Here is a 19,013-nt window from a genome sequence, read left to right on the forward strand (position 1 = left end):
TTTTTTTGTGTTCATCCAGCCTTGCAACAAAAGAAAAAAATGAAATTAAAATTGATCAAAAGTCATATAAAACCCAAAAATTGTATCAATAAAAATCTGTCCAGCAAAATACATGACCTAACATAACTTTTTTTTAATGGCAACACAAAAACCAATAATTTTTTGCAAGTCGATGGAAAAATAAAAAAGTTACGCCTCCTTGAGATGCAACTACAAGAGAGCTCGTTCCTTAAGGCCCAAACAGCCGATAATGTATTTTGTAATCTTTTGACATATATTGTGATTGGCTTGTACCTCACACAAACGCTGTGGCAAGTTTCATAGGAAACAAAACAACTAGTATGTTTTTGGAGTGTGGAACATCCCAAAGGGAATAAAGTCCATGAAGTGGATGCCTTTGGTCGGATTTCAATCCTTGACCTCAGCCCTGTAGAAATCCCACATAATAACCTGAAGCTCAGTGGCACTTGCCTTTGTCAAAATTTGTCAGGAATACCCTCTAAATAGTAATTTTCAGACATAGTTTTACTCAATACCACTTCTTTGTTTATTTTGCAAGTGCTTTTCAAGCTAAATTGGGGCTGTTGGCAACCATTGCTAGGGATTTGGCAGAAAGTGCAAGAATTACCCATTTTCTACTAGATATTAGTTAGTTGTCAAATTCTTTAGAAGAAAGATATCTTTTCCAGAGGTTTCCCTACAGTATGAAGGTTGGAGTTGACTCTTCTAAACACAAATCAGTAGTTTTATTTATGATTTTCCTGTAGTTTTTATTAGTTCAGTATTTCAACATCCAATTTTATCGTCAGCAGAGACTTTTCTATAGTTGATCTAAGTTCTAACTTAGTTCAAGACAATATTGCAAACAATATATCTTACAAGGTACATGTCTTCTCTTTGCTCCATGAAGGTCGGGTGGAACCTTTTTCATGCCGTTCTGTCAATGTGGTATTAATTAATCTGTCCAGAAATGTGTGATTTATGGGCACTAACTCTTATTGTAACCCAAATTTGTCACTGAAAGAAAAACATTTCTTGGTATATTTTTGCTATCCCATATACTACCCATTTTTGTTACATAGCTGTGTCGATAGGTCTCCTCTAATAAACGACAGAGGGGAACAATATATTATAGAGGCCATGGTTTCTACATTCGCTTGTGTCCTGCTTCCCGTCCAAGATTTGTCTTACAGCTGAGGAGCGCAATCCTGTGTTGAAGCGTGTGTGCAGAACAACACAGCGTAAACCAGGAACATTAGGAAAGAGCTGTGATCATATAAGCTTTCAATCTATAAGCGGAAAGGGGTAGATCGGAAGAGAGTGATGAGTAAGGACCTGCAACTTGGCCAAATGGAGTCAGTGTTGGAAAAGCCTTTGACTGGTGACTTTAAACTGTGTTATAATGTAAGGAGGTGAAGCACAAGAAGAGTCTGGGAGCGGTTACCTTCTCGGCTCCGTGCCTGGACCCATTGAGCTGTGCTACAGGTTCCCCAGGGGGCAGACTTAGAGACCGGGACAAAAAGGAAGCCGGGCTGAGAGCAGGAAAGGCGCTCGCACAAGGTTCAGAGCAGCGTGAGCAGCGGTCAGAGCAGGATGCAGCTGCGCTCCGGGAAATAGAGCTCCTGGTCAGAGGACAAATACAGGGAGATCGCCCAAAAAGACTGCATCTTGTGAGTACATGAAAGCAGACTCTCCTGTGACTGGAGAGGGGCGCCTTGACACCCGTGCGGAGACAGTGGCCCATGCAGAGACTGTGACCCCTGGTACCCACGGTACCAGTGCAGAGCCCTTGATTCCTGTTGAGAGACTTATTAATAGACTGACCATCATTTTCCCGGGATAGGCTGTGTTGTAAAAGTTAAAGACTCAGAGCCGGTGTATATCACATTAACTCTCGAAACCCCAGGCAGCAGGTTCCTACAGACTACTCAGCCCACGGACAACAGAGGGACGATAAGTGCCGCTGTATCTCGGCGCCTATGTTGGAGAAGACTACCCTTCAAGCAAGTCCTTATCAGACTGATAAGTGTTATTTTTCCCAAGAAATTCCGTTTTCTACTGTTACACTGTTTGACTCCCATATTTTTGCACCGTTATATTGTTAGTTATATTCCACTTCTTCCTCCCTGTGAGGAGAACCTGATTCCTGTTAATAAACCCCTCAACTGTTGGTCTGTCTGTTCTGTGGTGACACACTCAGTACCTGCATCCTATTACATTTGGCGTAGTCGGCAGGATGTCACACGGTAGCGTGGAAAGGGCAGACCAAGCAGCTGGGGAAGTTCCCAGATCTAGCATTTCCCTGGGAGCCATGTTGAATAATTTGCCAAGGTTCACTGGGAACAATGTAATGCTGTGGAGTTGGACAGAGCGTATCCAGGGAATGATGCGGATGCATCCCATGACACCAGCCCTGGAGGCGGAAATTGCATTGATGGCCCTGGAGGGGGAGGCGCGGGATTCTGTCATGCATAGGTCCCCCCAGGAGAGAGATACCCTGGATAAAGTGCTGCGCATACTAGAGGAGATGCATGGGGACTCCACTGACGTAGGGGAACTTCGCATGCGACTGTTTCACCGGGTACAACGAGAGGGGGAGACTGTGACCCAATTCATAAACGCCCTACAAGAACTTCACACTGCTATCAGATGAAAGGACGGTGTAGGGGTTGGGTCAGTTGATGTGGTGCTCAGGGATCAGCTGGTGACGGGACTGCGTGACGCAATGATGAAACAGGCACTGCGAGAGCGCATGCGAGTAAAGCCAGACATGACTTTTTCTGAGGTTGGCAGTGAGGCACGTGTGCGAGAACAAGAACAGGGAGTGACAGGGCTGGTGGGAAGGGTGCGGAGCAGGGAGGTAACCACCACCGCAGACAATATCCCCCAGTGGGTGGAGGACCTGAGAATGGAGATTAGACAGGTCCATGAAGAAATGGCAGCCTCCAGAAGAACTCTGGCCCGGCCCTCTGGTGCGAGACAGAGAAGCTGCCCCCCGAAGGGATGGTGAAACTACCAGGAGGAGAAGCCCTCTTACATGCTACACCTGTGGAGAACCCGGCCACATTGCCCGATGGTGTCCCTGGTGGAGCCGACCATCCCCACGCCCTCCTTTAAACTAGGTGGTTCTGAGCTCAAGGGGCACAGCTCGGAGCGTGAAGAACAGAGTAAAAGTCCCCTCAGCCTTGTTTCCACATGCCCTCCGGTCTGGGTGGAAATCTATGGAAGAGCAGTGCGGACACCGGCTCGCAAGTGACCACCATGCCTGAGAGATATTTCCACCATCACTTCACAGAGGTGCTATGGCCCGAATGGGGCCCTGTGATCAAACTTATGGCGGCTAATTACTTGCCCATCCCGGTCGCAGGGCTGGTATGGATGAACATAGAGGTCTGCGGAAAAGACCTCGTGAGAAGAGGAGTGGTACTGGTGGATGGAGAGGTAGCTAAAGACCATACCGTGACCCTGGGCTTGAATGTGTTAAAATACCTCGGAAGCCTGGTTTTCACCGAGTCCCCGGAACAGTTTCCTGCAACAATGGAGCGACCAAACCCCTCAGAGAAGGGTCTTTCAACAACTGATACGGACCACCCAGGTCCGGGAAGCATACAGCGATGGAAAGGAACTCGGCAAAGTCATCGCCCCTGCCTCATTCAAACGAGTGTTGCCCCCTGGGCAGATGGTGCTTCCTCTGCCTATACGACCTGGTGTCCCGCTGGAAGGGGTCAAAGTCCAAATTGAGCCCAGCAGAGTCGACCAGCTGCCGTCAGGAATATTGGTCGTGCGGTCCCAGGCTACCGTGCGGGATGGAACTGTCCTTGTGCACTGCATAAATTTGGGGGAGACAGATGCAACTTTGCCCCCCAGAAGCGAAGTCGCCCAAGTCCTAGGCCTCCCAGACGAGTTGGTCCCAACTGAGGCGGTACAGCTGACCGCAAGGCCAGAAGATCCGTGACTGATTACCATCAAAGCGGAGGCAGCTCAGGACCGCAGATTACTGCAAGAAGGGCACCAGATCCTGGAACGCATGAGGGCGGAGCTCTCAGAACTTACTCCGCAGCAGGTACCTCAGGTGGAAGCCTTATTGGGGAAATATCAGGAGGTGTTCACCAAAGATGAAGATGACTTTGGATGTACCACGGCCATCACCCACGAGATACCCACCGGGGATGTGGCACCAACCCGGGAATGGTACCGCCAAATACCCCCACAGATGTACCAGGAGGTGAAGGGAATGCTGTCACACATGATGAAGAAGGGAGTTATACGCGAGAGTCAGAGCCCGTGGGCGGCCCCTATAGTCTTGGTGAGAAAGAAAGACGGGTCCTTGCGGTTCTGTGTGGACTATCGCTGGCTCAACGCCTGCACAGTGCGGGCCTTGTACCCACTTCCCAGAATAGAGGAGTCCCTGACTGCACTAGGGAATGCCAGATATTTCTCCACGTTAGACTTGGCCAGCGGCTACTGGCAGGTGCCCATGTCTAAGCAAGACCGAGCCAAGGCGGCTTTCATCCTTCCGATGGGACTGTATGAGTTAGACTGGATGCCCTTCGGCCTAGCAAACGCCCCAGGAACATTTCAGCAACTCATGGAGAGATGTCTGGGAAACCTGAACTTTGAAGCCACTTTGATTTACTTGGATGATATCATCGTCTTTGCCCCCACCTTTGAGGAACATCTGCAGAGACTAGAGCAAGTTCTGCGTCGGCTACAGAAGTACGGCTTGAAAGTGAAACCCCAGAAATGTCACCTCTTCCATACCGAGATTGAATACTTGGGACACGTTGTCTCCGCTGAGGGGGTAAGACCTTCCCAGGAGAAGATCGCTGCGGTACAAGAGTGGCCAACTCCAAAAACTGTGAAAGATGTGCGTGCATTCCTGGGACTCACAGGAAACTTCAGACGCTTCGTAAAAGACTTTACCCGCCTTCCCTCAATAACTCCTGGAGTGGATTAGCGAGTGCCCTCTTGCGCCAAAAACAGGAACATACAGTGGGGGAAGCATCAGGAAGAGGCATTCTTGGCTTTGAAGAAGGCTTTGATGGAGGCCCCCATGCTGGCCTACGCCAACTTCACGTAGCCGTTCATCTTGCACACTGATGGGAACCTGCAGGGCCTCGGGGCCGTACTATCGCAGATGCAGGATGAGAAAGAGTGCATCATCGCATACGCCAGTCGGTCTTTGCATGACTCGGAAAAGAATCCTGAAAACTACAGTTCGTTTAAGCTGGAGTTGTTATCGCTGGTGTGGGCAATGACTGAGAAGTTCGCGGAATATCTGGCTGGCTCAGAAGTTCATGTACGCACCGATAACAATCCGTTGGCCCATCTCGAGAATGCCATGTTAGCCCTAGAACAACATTGGGTAGCCTGAATGGCCAAGTTCCGATACAGAATTTCGTATAAAAGAGGAGCTGAGAATGTTCATGTGGATGCCCTCTCCCGAGTAAACTATCGCAAACCAGCACCCAGCCAGGATGATGAACTGAAAGATGTGGAGGTTCCAGGTTTTGGAGAGACTGCCAGGATGGTAGCAGCGACGCGGGAAACTGAACAAGAAGAGGCCTGTGTGAATTTGCTGGAGCAGCCCCGCGATGGGTGGGTCCGAGTGCAGCAGGAGGATCCGGAGCTAGCTCAGTTGAGAAGGTGGGTGGTGTCTGAACAAATGCCCAATCGACACGAGAGGACTCCATGTCACCTGAAGTACTGAAGATGCTACGCCATTGGGAGAGGCTCCAGTTGCGGGATGGTATCCTGTACCGGAAGGTATTCCTCCAAACAGAACTCAGTCTTGTATGGCAGACGGTGATTCCCTCGTCCTTGATAGATCAGGTGGCTAAGGAAGCACATGAGAAAGGAGCACACTTTGGGCCAGAAAAAACTTTCCAGTGATTACAGCGCCTATTTTATCATCCCCACTTAAGGAACATTGTGGAGAAAGTATGTCAGCAATGCAGAAGTTGTGAGCTGGTCAAACCACCAGAACAACGAGCTCCCACAGAGACGGTGAGGTCTTCTGGCCCCATGGACCTACTGGCAATAGATTACTTGACAATTGGACCAGCACACTAAGGCTATGAGCATTGTTTAGTGATGATAGACCACTTTACTAAATTTGCCGTAGTGATGCCCACGCGGGACCAGACTGCCGAGTCTGCTGCTAACTCAACTTGCAAACACTTCATACAGGTGTACGGGTGTCCCAAGTGCATCCATTCTGATCAAGGGGTGTGCTTCCTCGGAAGAGTGATGGAGGAGCTGCACCAGCTGTACAAAATCGATAAGTCCCGGGCCACCCCTTATCATCCACAGGGGAATGGGGCTTGTGAAAGATTTAACCGCACTCTGATTCAAATGCTGAGGACACTGGAAGAGGACCAGAAGGTGAAGTGGACTGGGTCCGTCCCTGAATTGGTGTGGGCGTATAACAATCGGAAACACAGTACCACCGGATTCACCCCCTACTCTTTGTCTTTTGGCCGACCCGGGAAGGGGCTGGCAGAGCTGGAGCTGGAACCCGAGGAAGACTACCCACGGATGGGGGTGTACTCCTGGGTTCAAGAACACCGTCGTCGGCTGCAGACAATTCAACGTCTAGTGCAGAACCGGCAGCAAGAATTGGAGCATCCCCAGGTAGCTCCTCAAAAGGGGACAGCCCTGCGGCCTGGAGACCGAGTCTTAGTGAGGGAAAAGCGCCCACACAACAAACTAGAGTACCGGTGGGAGAAAAGGCTGTACCGAGTGAAGCGGTGGCTCGGCAACGGGGGTCCCGTTTATGAGGTCCAGCCTGAAACGGAAGAGGGGACTCCCACCCACACACTGCACAGGAATATGTTGCGTCCATGTTTATCTAGAGATCCTGAATCAGTCCAATTGGCTCCAGCGCCCCCACCGGCTGCGCCAGTGATCAATGTTGATGTGGAAAACGAGGAAGACTCCCAATCTCTCCCAGGGAACCCAGAAACAGGGCTGGTGCCTGAAACTACCAATGTATCAGAGGAAACCTTGACTTCTCCCACAGCAGTTGACACCACCGCCCCTGCTGATTTGAGATGCTCTGAACGTTCAACGGCTGGTGTACCCCCCGTTCGCTACAATCAGGACGAGTTCATCTGGCAGCAGATTGTGCAAGGACTGGAAGATTGCCAACAGGGACTCCAGAAAATCTCGCCCGTGGAATGGCGAGCAGAAAGAGGGGGGGAATGTATGGAGGTGAAGCACAAGAAGAGTCCAGGGGTGGTTACCTTCTCGGCTCCATGCCTGGAACCATTGAGCTGTGCTACAGGTTCCCCAGGGGGCAGACTTAGAGACCGGGACAAAAAGGAAGCCGGGCTGAGAGCAGGAAAGGCGCGCGCAAGCAAGGCTCAGAGCAGCATGAGCAGCGGTCAGAGCAGGACGCAGCTGCACTCCGGGAAAGAGAGAGATCTCCCGGTCAGAGGACAAATACAGGGAGATCGCCCAAAAAGACTGCATCTTGTGAGTACATGAAAGCAGACTCTGCTGTGACTGGAGAGGGGCGCCTTGACACCCGTGCGGAGACAGTGGTCCGTGCAGAGACCGTGACCCCTGGTACCCACGGTACCAGTGCAGAGCTCATGATTCCTGTTGAGAGACTTATTAATAGACTGACTATCGTTTTCCTGGGATAGGCTGTGCTGTAAAAGTTAAAGACTCAGAGCCGGTGTATATCACATTAACTCTCGAAACCCCAGGCAGTGGGTTCCTACAGACTACTCAGCCCACGGACAACAGAGGGACGACAAGTGCCGCTGTATCTCGGCGCCTACGTTGGAGAAGACAACCCGTCAAGCAAGTCCTCATCAGACTGATAAGTGTTCTTTTTCCCAAGAAATTCCGTTTTCTACTGTTACACTGTTTGACTCCCATATTTTTGCACTGTTATATTGTTAGTTATATTCCACTTCTTCCTCCCTGCGAGGAGAACCTGATTCCTGTTAATAAACCCCTCAACTGTTGGTCTGTCTGTTCCGTGGTGACACACTCAGTACCTGCATCCTATTACAATAGGATTATTAGAAGAGATGAGTTTTGTAGGATTTTAAATGTCTGTAAAAGTCAGATCAGATCATCAGAATGGTATTTTAAACTTTAGGATTCATTTTCAGAATCAATGGTCATACAGTATAGGTGTACATGAGGAATAATAGTATTTCTGGTCCAAAATATAACTTGTATCCCGCATTGTTTACACTTTTCCCTCTTTAGGATTAATTTCTAGTTGTTTTATTTCACCCAAACTCAGCTCCAAAATTTAGGGGAGGCTAGGATGTACACTATAAACTGAACACATAGAAAAGAGGAAATCCCTTTCCCATATGTCCCTGAAGCATCCATAGATGCAGCAGCATTATCAGCAGAACTGAGCAGTGTAGCTGTGCTTCTTCCTCCCACCTTACCCTCTGTACAGAGTTCTATGAACAATGTGTAACCTGACCCTTCAATGTACAAACTTGCAAATTTTATCATCAAATTCAGAGAGATTGATCATTGTAAGGGTTGGAGGTGGAGAAGATGTGTTTATTAAGTTGAGAAAGACAAATTTTTCTGTGGTAAGATGTATGACAATGTTTTATGAAAAAATTAATTAAAGTTGAATTATTAGGATTGTGGGCCGTATGGGTTATTATTGAATTTGGCTTCTCGATGACCCTAAGGGATCGTGTTTTTACCCCATAAATAAGTGAATTATTCTAGAGTAGTCCTTCTTCGCTATAGTTACCTTTTTATAAATGCAATGTGCAAAATCATGATGGAATGACATTCTTCATGGGCAGTCAGGGAACATTTCTAGTTATATCAGGTGGAGAACTATTAAGAATTTAAGAAACCAGGTTCTTAAAACATCTATTTCCCAGGAGTAGTTGCATTATTGAGAAAGTATCTGATACCATCAACCTATTAACCAAAAAATCCAGGGAGTTGTATGTAGAAATCAGGGCACATGCCAATGCAATCGGGTGGCAGCGGAGAGATGGATAGCAGAAGTGCCAGATCATGACTTTGTGGCTTTGCTGCAACCAAGCAAATTGGATACAAATTATGGATGGTGAATTATAAATTTGGCTACAGTGGGAAGACATGGCAAAGGGGTTCAGCAGGAGGTGCTCTTTACAGAGTCTAAAGGAATATTTTATCCTGCGAGTGCAAAGGTTGAAGTACGGTATATGACAACAGATGTGGCTGGTATCTTGTGATAAGTAAGGAATTGTAATGCTGGCTATACCCATTAGATGGCTGTTGGCCAAACGATGCTTTGGCCTATCCTTCGGCCGACAGCCTACTGTGCCATACGCAGGATCGCTTGTTCAGCTGAGGGCTCCTGTCTTCTCCATGAGAAAGATGCCGGCTGACACATTAGCCAGCGACTTATTGCAGGGAGAACAATGTATTCAATAGTCTGAAATCGGACATACACAATTGACATCTCTCCAGACCATCAATCGGCCGACACTCCAATATACAGCAGACCGTCACCCGAACTCATCGATATCAATGGGTTCACCAGGGCCTTTAGGGTGGGACATATAAATCTATCCTCTTTTTCATTGTAGTTATGAAGGTCATGATTATTCTCTTTACTGTAGAGTTAGTTGATATTACTAGTCATTGGTCGGCTATGATGTATCTGCATGTGGAAGAATGGTCAACTTTTCCTTAAATCTCTATGGTGAACCAATCCCTTTATCACCCATCTATGGAATAAGTTGCTGATCGCTTGAGGAATCTAATCACTTTGACCAACAATGGGGGTCTGGAGTTTCCTGTTCCTGAATACTCCTCACTGTTTAATTTTTTGTCTGTGACTAATGGAAATGGACAAGGGTTGCGGTTTTTATGTGCACCTGGGGAGATTGCTCTATTCAAAGGGGTAACTCCAGATGGAGAGCTAAGAACAGGATAGCGGATAAGCTGGTATGGTCGGCCAATGCCTTTAATTAAAAAATTCCTAATTGATCAAGCAAGATAGACGCTCGTAGATGCTTTATACTGTGGATTTGTGGTATTACGCTCATTCTGTCTCAAGCATGTGATGATCCGACTGCTGTTGCAGGACTCTTTGGGATCCACCTTTTGACTTGATGTGGCTGTTTAGACCCTTTCTTAAACTTTCACAAAGTGTATTGGTTTTTGTATCAGTTTGCCTCCTACTAAAGCCATAAGCTAGCTCACAGTCTAAATGTCTTTTATGTGAATAAGAAATCTGTATCAATTCATCTTAGCAAAATAAAGAGTAAAGTGAAGAAAGAAGAAGAAAAGACGAGGGAAGAATATGACATACCCCAAACGAAAACTCAGTCGGAGCCTGTTCCTCAGATAGCTCAGTTTTCTCCACCATTTGACCAAGATTTGGCTGACTATATCTCAGAAGTAACCCGGACAATCCTTCCTCTTATGCACCCTAAGGAGCAGGTCGTTGCTTTGGCACAGTAAGTAAATCTCCTATGTAATGGACGTTTGTAAAATACACAATGTCAAAAAGACCATGAAAAGTAATGGTGGCCAGAGACAAAAAGGTCATAGATCTTTAGCTAAAGGTGGTGAGATCACAACAGAGCATTTTTGCTTACTCGTGTTCAGTAGATGTGAAATGCTGTGATCATAGGAATCAAGAAAGGTTTTAAGTGGATTGTCTTGTGAAGACCCCTGTCCCCAGGCCCTTTTAGCACTTTTGGACTTCATTGTACCCTCTATGAGCTCTGTAAGCCTCTGGCAGCCAGAAGCCGTTCATGTAGTGTTTCTCACACCTTTATATGCAAATTAGCTCTCTTCAAGAAGGGAGCTACCCATATAGGTCAATGTCTGACGACTCATTTTAATAAGTTTTGCAGCAGGAGCCATGCCAGAAATGAATATGCAGACAGCTATTTGATTGAAAGCCCACAAATGTGACATTCTTTGCCCAAGTGCTAAATGAGTGCAGTATGCCGAGCAAAAAAAGTGTAGAGGATACTGTCTATTGCAAGCCCTCTCCAAAAAGGGAATAGCCCCCATTAGCTCTCCTCCTCTATTACATCTTGATGGTTCTCTCAGCTTCTGCTCCAGATGTTCCTGGCAAAATGTCAACCACCAATCTGTGACTACTCTCTCCCTACTGAAGTCCCAGTTTGTAGTACTAAGACCAAACCTCCTTGCAAGGATTAATGGTTGAAAAATATGGATCTTTGTTAGGCTTGGTTTTTCTGCAATTTGCCACAGTTTTGCAGCCATGTGGCCTACTGTTGCCACCCACAAACGCTTCATTAAATCCAGGCCCCACACTCCACACCTCAATTTAGCCAAACCCAAACCGTATATGTCCCCAGCATGAATGATCACACTTTTTGCTGTTTGTTTCCTGCCACCCATCTTAAACATGTAAGGGTAGCTTGGCGGTATACCGTGTCATATGCCATAAGAATGCCGGAGAAGGAAAACCAGTCTCCAGTGTATGTGCCGCTGTGGAAATCTCTTAATTGTGTAGGTTAATGCTCGGCATTAAGCAACATGTTGAACTCTAGCCTAACCCTTTGCTGATAAATCCCTTCTTCCTCCCTAACTACATAATCATTAGATTTGCTTAATTTCTACAGACTTCAGACTAAAATTGATTTCGTTTTGAGCTTTTATGTTCGGCTTTTAATCTTACAAAAAAATGCAGTTTAGCAGACAAAATGCCTAAATGGCTGCATACATTACCATCTTAATTTATTTAATGATCTGAGCGTAATTGCAGCAATCACTCAGCGGCCATTTGCAAAAAAGAAAAATAGCTACTTTTTGTTTTTTGATGGTACTTGAAAAAAATGTCATCAGAAAAAAATCTGAAAAGCGATGGATATGCTTTCATTTCACGAAGGTTCGTTGCGGAAAAGATGGGTGGACCTATAGCAAAAGATCGACTGCATGAATTCAGCTGGGAGCTTCACGTTGGCGAGCTTAAGTACGAGCTGAAGTGCAATGTAATACCTATCGGAAAAATTAAGAGAGGAATATTCTATCATCGAGCCTTACTTTACAAGGTGAGTGTATCCACATGTCATCGGTGCTACGCCTTGTATTGGTATCTACAGATCTACTGTACATGAATGTAATGCAGCTCCAAGTAAACTTGATGGTGCCCATAGACGTCTATAGAGCCGTGCTGTACCTCTGTATGGCTTATATCATCAGATTCTGGATTAGGCCGGGGTCACAGCGGTGTAGATTCTCTCATCTGAGAAAATCAGGCCGATTATGCTAGTCACACTCTGATCAAACTCGATCAGAGTTTGATCATAGTGTGATCCGATTCTCTCGGATGAGAAGATGGGAAAAAAATGTTTCCATCTTTTTCATTCTATCTGTGAAAATCAGACTGCACTCCGATGTCATCCGAGTGCAGTCCAATGGTTTTCATGGACTCATTGATGTGTGTGGCTGAGGGTGATACGATAGTTGGATCTAACTCATGCATGCTACGATTTATTCATAAATCACTGAGTCGATCCTAGGAAAAAAAATCGGACATGTGCACAGCTGCATAGATTATTATTAGTCTGAGTGTGATCCGATCTTTTGTCTGATCACACTCGGATCGAAAATATGGCCAAGTGTACGGGCCGTAACTGTGGTAATCCTCCTCCTTATAATATCTTTATTATAGAGTGGCGTATAGAGTGCTTATGGCTTTCTGCAGAAATCTGTGTACCTTTGTAACGTCTCCTTCCTATTCAATCAGTAACTCCTTTATCCTAAACATGGACATTTAAAGGCTTGTCCCATTAAATACATGTATCACCAATCCACTCTATAAGTAATAAATGTACGGCTACTGAGGGTCTGACTGCTGGGAACCTCAGAAGCTCCTAGAGTCTCCTGTTTCCTGTTTACATTAATCAGAATGCTTGTGTGAGCACTGCTCTATTCTCTTCAGCTAGCTCCATCAGTCCTATAAAGGGGAGCAGAGTGGCGGTCACACATTTGCACCATTCACACAGCAATCTTTGTTCATAGAATGTAAGGGTATGTGTCCACGTTCAGGATTGCCTCAGGATTTGGTCAGGATTTTATGCAGGTAGAATCCTGACCAAATCTGCTCCTGAGGTCACTGTGAGGTCACCTGCGTTGTCCTTGCGTTGTTTCAGCAATGCAAGGACATGCTGCGTTCTTAAAAGACGCGCCGCATGTGTGTTTCTGCGGGTCTGCCGCATGCGTCTTTTACTGCATAGTGGAGATGGGATTTCATGAAACCCCCTCCACTATGCTGTAACATCTGGACGCTGCGTTTTTGATGCTGCGGCTCAACGCAGCGACAAAAACGCAGCGTTTCCTGAATGTGGAAACATATCCTTAGGGTTGGAAGGGATCTCCGGGGTCATCGTGTCCAACCCCCTGCTCAATGCAGGATCCACTAAACCGTCTCAGACAGATGTATGTCCAGCCTCTGTTTGAAGACTTCCCTTGAAGGAGAACTCACCACCTCTTGTGGCAGCCGCTTCCACTCATTGATTGCCATCACTGTCAAAACATTTTTTCTAATATCTAATCTGTATCTTCTCCATTTCTGTTTCTTGGGATCTTTTGGATTCCCAGAGCCATAACTACATTGGGTGCAGTTGCACTTGGGCCATAAAACCTTGTGGGGAGGCACACAAAGTCCCTTTTGAGTCATAAGGGAAGGCCAATACTATTAAAGATTTATGATAGTTGGGGGCTCTGTTGGAAATATTGCGTTGTTCCCACTAACTGCATGTTATACCTCTATGGCTCACAGTCATTGGATCCTCTGCATTCACACATTTTTTCACCTATCCTGTGCATAGGTAATAATTATATTTAGTAGGAAAATCTCTTTAAGGAGGTTTCTGGGCTTCAGCTAAATTTGTGCAGCCACCCAGTGACTGCAGATTGCTGCATCTTGGCAATGTGCACACTGTCAATATTGCGCTCCGTTACATGGCCAAGTGCTTATTGTACGATTTGCGTAGTTGCAGTCACGTGCCAACTGGTTTCTCATCCACTACTCTCAAAAGAAGGCAAAGTTGCTAGTCAACACATGATTGTTGAGCGCCCCCATAGGACTGTGGGGTACTCGGTACCGGGTCCTTCAGTTCTCAGTGGGGATGTCATGATGGCTGACTCGGTCCGTGGCCCTAGGGGCGTCCGTTGATAAATGGGCGAAAGGTCTTTAAAGGGATAATGTTTGTGACGCCACCTGTGGTATTCAGTCAGGGTGACCTACACTGCTTAGGGGTCCGCTGGGGTGATGTTATAGCAGCTAGATGGTATACCTTCCCACAGGTGAAGTGTATCCCCAGGGCTTCCCAGAGGTGTAGATGGTGATGGTGGTTGATGTAAGGCGCAGTGAAGAACGAGGACACAAGGTTGCATTCTCTTTACCTTTACTGAAGGCTTCAGTGTCCACAGTCCAGAGCACCAGATCACAGGGCAGGCAGAGTCCGGCCGGTCTGAAGGCAAATCCAGAGTCCCCTTATCCAGGTGGAATTCAATAGCCTTCCTCTAGCGCCTGGGTGTTGTAGTACCTCCCTGCTGAGCTTCTCGGTAAGGTCCTCACAACTATTGTAGATGGAATGTCTCTTTCTCTGTCCCCCAGATGGTATGGATAGGACAAACCCATATGACTGATGGCCTGAGGCTTTTTACAGGGACCCTACGACGCCCCGGCCCCCACAAGTTGCCACCGTGCCTCCTGGGTATAAGGTCGGGCAGCTAACGTGGAATTAACTGTCCTGCCTGTCTCTGAAGTAAAGCGTAGAGATCCTTACTCCCTCGGTATTCTGGCCACCGGAGTTCCTGCGCCTCAGAAGGAGGCAGCCTCTCACAGGACAAAACTCCTTCTGGTTTCCTCTCCTTTTGCTATGAGTTCGTTTCTCACTCACTGCAATACACTTCTCTTCTAATGTCTCTTTCTTAGGATGCTGCTGCACGTGGGGCAGGCGCAGCTCCGTGGACTCTCGTCCTCCTCAGACCGTAGTCTGGATCTGACTGGAGCTCACTCCAGCCAGCTTCTACCAAACTCCGTCGGGTTCTGACCCTCACTAACTACCCAAACCATGAGTTTTACCTAACTGTGAGGAGTGCCCTAATAGATAGAAGCGTAGCTCCCCCTGGCGGCCTGGAGTGTGAAGTGTGTTGTGTGTGGTTGTGATACCTGGACAGAAGATCTCCTTTATTTCCTTCAGACGTAATATCACTCCCCCTGGTGGAAGAACGACATTATTGCAACGACCAGAACTCTGGGGCGCTGCAATTGCATCTATGCAGATTGCATACTTATGGTCACGTGATGACCGCTCATTCAGCAACGCAAAATCCTGACAGTGTGCACATTGCCAGCACTCAGTAATCTGCAGTCATATAGAGTGACTGCACAAACTTAGCTGAAACACTGAAAAAACCCTTATTACCGGGACAGTAGTTATAATCACCTAAAATGAAAATCGCCTCGTCAGAGAGGAAGAGGACTTGAACTGTAGGCCACCTAGTGAAAGTAACAATCCTAAAAGTAAGTATCTACCCTTTAACAAGACTAGCCACATAACTGAAGAATATAACTAAGCCAGACACTCTATTTGCAGACACGTGTTTACGAATGTTTGCCCCTCTTCAGTGAAAAGGAAGAGGTCTGATTCAGTTGAATGACAGACCTCTGATGAGGGTCTCAGGGGGAAAACATTTCTCTAGGTGGCCCTGAAGTTCAAGTCCTCTTGCTTTCTGGAGAGAGCATTTGCATATATAATTTCCCAGAGGAGCATTGCATGGCCTATAAGTCTCCTTACACTGACTTAGCACCTTCCCCCTTAGACCCGAATCACAAAATAGAGTGACAGACTGCCGCAGGTGAAGTCTGATCACTAGTGCCAACTGTACAGCTGGTGTCAACTGGATGCGGCAATGATAAAAAGACTTTGTAAAAATGGTTTAGATACTATTGATTAAGAACATCGCCAGTAGGGTGATGATGTATTGTGTAGGCACAAAGGAGAAACAATTGCACGCTCACCTTCACCTTTTGTATAAGGACACAGCGCCTACTGACTCCATGAAAATACCAGCTCCTACTGCCAATCCTGGAGGTGTAGGAGGATCTACCTTGTCTGCACACAAACTGAAAAGGAGTTCCAATGGCGTTGGATGTTACGACTGCACTGCTGGTGTGGAGGAATTTCGTGACTGAGTTGTAGTTATTACAACATGTTTCTGTGTTGGACTAACCCCAGTGTGATGTATTATACTTGACGGAGGGGTCAGTCTGACCCTGAAACGCGTTGTTTTACCTCTTAATAAAGATGCAATAAGCTGTAACATCCAACGCCATTGTAAAACTTTGTAACTTTATATAAACTTGTGAATGGTTAGGAGGATAGAAGAAAAGAATTTGAGGTCCCTTTAAAGGCAGACTATAATATATGCAAAAGATGAATATGAGACTTAGTGGCAGTAAGTACCAATTATATGTGATGTCCACAGCCTTGTAATGATATGCTGCTGTCCTAGGCTATAGCTGACAGAATTGGCATCGGCTGTTCCCTGACACGTGGAGATTACGGCCGAGCGTGGAATGACGTGAAGTTACTGGATGAATCCATTCGTGCAGGAACCAAATCATCACCGGAGACGTATATTGTGGACCTCGTGTATCAGCCGGGTCGATTGATGAGACATGGAAGTGTGGAGGCCGATCACTATCAGCACATCTAGCGCACATTCATTCTGCGATATTTATTTTCCTCTGCTTGCCATACACTTTACCAAATAAATGTTTCTATATTACTCTGTGGGTGATTCCAAATTTTTACAGACTTCTGTTTATTTCAATATGGGCTGTTTCACATTTTCTTGTCATGCCTGGGAATACTACATTTACCAAATGGTTGGGTCAAAAACTACATTTATCCACAGGATACATTTGAGATCTCTGAGGGTCTCTCACTGTTCACGAGAGTGAGGGTCCTGAGCCCCAGGTTTGAATAGTGGTGGATAAATGCTATTAATAGTCCAACACTCATAATTAATCATATTAATTTTTTATTTTGTTGTATTTTTCTTATGTGGGTTTTTGAAGATATTTTTTTTTCACCAATTTGAAATCAATATCTTATTTAGTGAACATTATATAGACAAAAAAGGGAAACTACATGGCAAAATAGTATTTAGTTGTTTGGGTCAATATATTTTCTGTGCAATGCAAGCTATCAATGCCAGGCATTTTAGTGGCATAGAAAGTATAAAAGACTTTTCCAAGATTTTGATATACATTGCCTATCTTTAGACACCATTAGTTTGATATTGATAATGTCACGATTCCTCCGCTCAGTGTGTCTTGTACACGGTCACTGACAGCTCGGGCATCCAATTGCTGAGCTGTCAGTATTTTGATGGACAGCGCACCTGTCCAATCTGTGTCTAAGAGGTGCTGAGCTTCTTTCAGGTGTTCGCTGTCCCAGGGGGTTATCCAGCTACTTAGCTGAGCTGTGAGTCCCAGATCTCTGCCAGATGTAGCATCTGCTCAGTTGTTTGCCTTGTATTTCTGTGCTCAGTTGGTTGATCTATTGCTGCCTGGACCTCGTTCTGATCATCCGTTGGCCTAGCCTTTTTGCGCTGATTCACTATCTTCCTGGTATTCTTTTCTTAAAGGGAACCTGTCACCCCCAAAATCGAAGGTGAGCTAAGCCCACCAGCATCAGGGGCTTATCTACATCATTCTGTAATGCTGTAGATAAGCCCCCGATGTATCCTGAAAGATGAGAAAAAGAGGTTAGATTATACTCACCCAGGGGCAGTACCGGTTCTGTTCTGGTCCAATGGGCGTCACGGTCCGGTCCGGGGCCTCCCATCTTCTTACGATGACGTCCTCTTCTTGTCTTCAGGCTGCGGCTCCGGCGAAGGCGTACTTTGTCTGCCCTGTTGAGGGCAGAGCAAAGTACTGCAGTGCGCAGGATCCGGGTCTCTCTGACCTTTCCCGGCGCCTGCACACTGCAGTACTTTGCGACGCCCATCGGACCGGACCGCAGTGGAACCGCCCCTGGGTGAGTATAATCTAACCTCTTTTTCTCATCTTTCAGGATACATAGGGGGCTTATCTACAGCATTACAGAATGCTGTAGATAAGCCCCTGATGCCGGTGGGTTTAGCTCACCTTCGATTTTGGGGGTGACAAAGAACAGCACCCATAGGACTTCGCCTTTGTATTTCCCCTTTAGTTTACTACTTACTCTCTTGATATCTGACCCTGGAACATTTGACTACTATGGCTCATGGCCTGTCCGTGAGTAGTGAATAGCGTCACAGATAATTTCTGCTGACACCCAGCACCCCCACCAGTCAACTGGTAGCAGGTCTCGCAACTGCTGGATGTGCACAGTGTGCAGAGCAGAAACGGCACAGATCCACACACGGTGTAGTGGCCACTACACAGTGTACGGTGCTGTGTTTTTCTGCCTCCTTTTACTGTGCACATTCAGCCACAGTGGGAGATGCTAACAGCTGATCACTGGGGTGAGCTGGTGTAAGACCTTCCCCCAACTGATCTGATATTCATTACCTATGTGTCACGACTCTGTTGGGGGACCAGGGGCTCTTTCCCTGTCCATAACGTTAGGGGCGCCCTAGCTCGCACTGTTCCCCAGATTACTTCTGATGGTGAAGAAGCCGGGGCCACATACCTTGCCTTAGCTCCTGAATCTGCCCTCAGTCTGTACCATTCCTCCGTCCAGGGAAGAGGGGAGTAGTAGTGTACCGTAATACACCAACCAGACTAGCAAGGTAATATGAACAAGGGTAATGAAAAATACAAAACATACAAATATACTCACATATACAACAGAGGTATGCATCGGGGAGTGGAGGATTGGGTTAAACCAAAGTATGAGAAGAAGGAATTATCACACACTCAAAACCTAGAAACAGTCACAGATAAATCCACCAAACGCCTTCTCCAATAACCACCGACAACATCCTCCAGCCATGCAGCATAAGCTACTCTGACAATGAATGCTAGCCAGGACCCGGAT

At 46.6% G+C, this 19,013-nt stretch overlaps 1 protein-coding gene across 5 annotated transcripts in view; it reads left to right on the forward strand.

Moving 5' to 3' along the window:
• ARMC3 (armadillo repeat containing 3) overlaps positions 1-16,776 on the forward strand; it is a 137,108-nt gene extending 120,332 nt beyond the window's left edge. For all 5 annotated transcript variants that reach the window (XM_077268355.1, XM_077268357.1, XM_077268358.1 and 2 more), the window contains 3 exons: positions 10,242-10,448; positions 11,858-12,020; positions 16,498-16,776. In XM_077268355.1, coding sequence (XP_077124470.1) covers positions 10,242-10,448; positions 11,858-12,020; positions 16,498-16,701 — 574 coding nt within the window. In that variant the 3' untranslated portion in view covers positions 16,702-16,776. The remainder of the gene's footprint in view (positions 1-10,241; positions 10,449-11,857; positions 12,021-16,497) is intronic.
• Positions 16,777-19,013: the final 2,237 nt, after the last annotated feature.

This window comes from Ranitomeya variabilis, chromosome 6, assembly GCF_051348905.1.
Source record: "Ranitomeya variabilis isolate aRanVar5 chromosome 6, aRanVar5.hap1, whole genome shotgun sequence".
NCBI lineage: Eukaryota > Metazoa > Chordata > Amphibia > Anura > Dendrobatidae > Ranitomeya > Ranitomeya variabilis.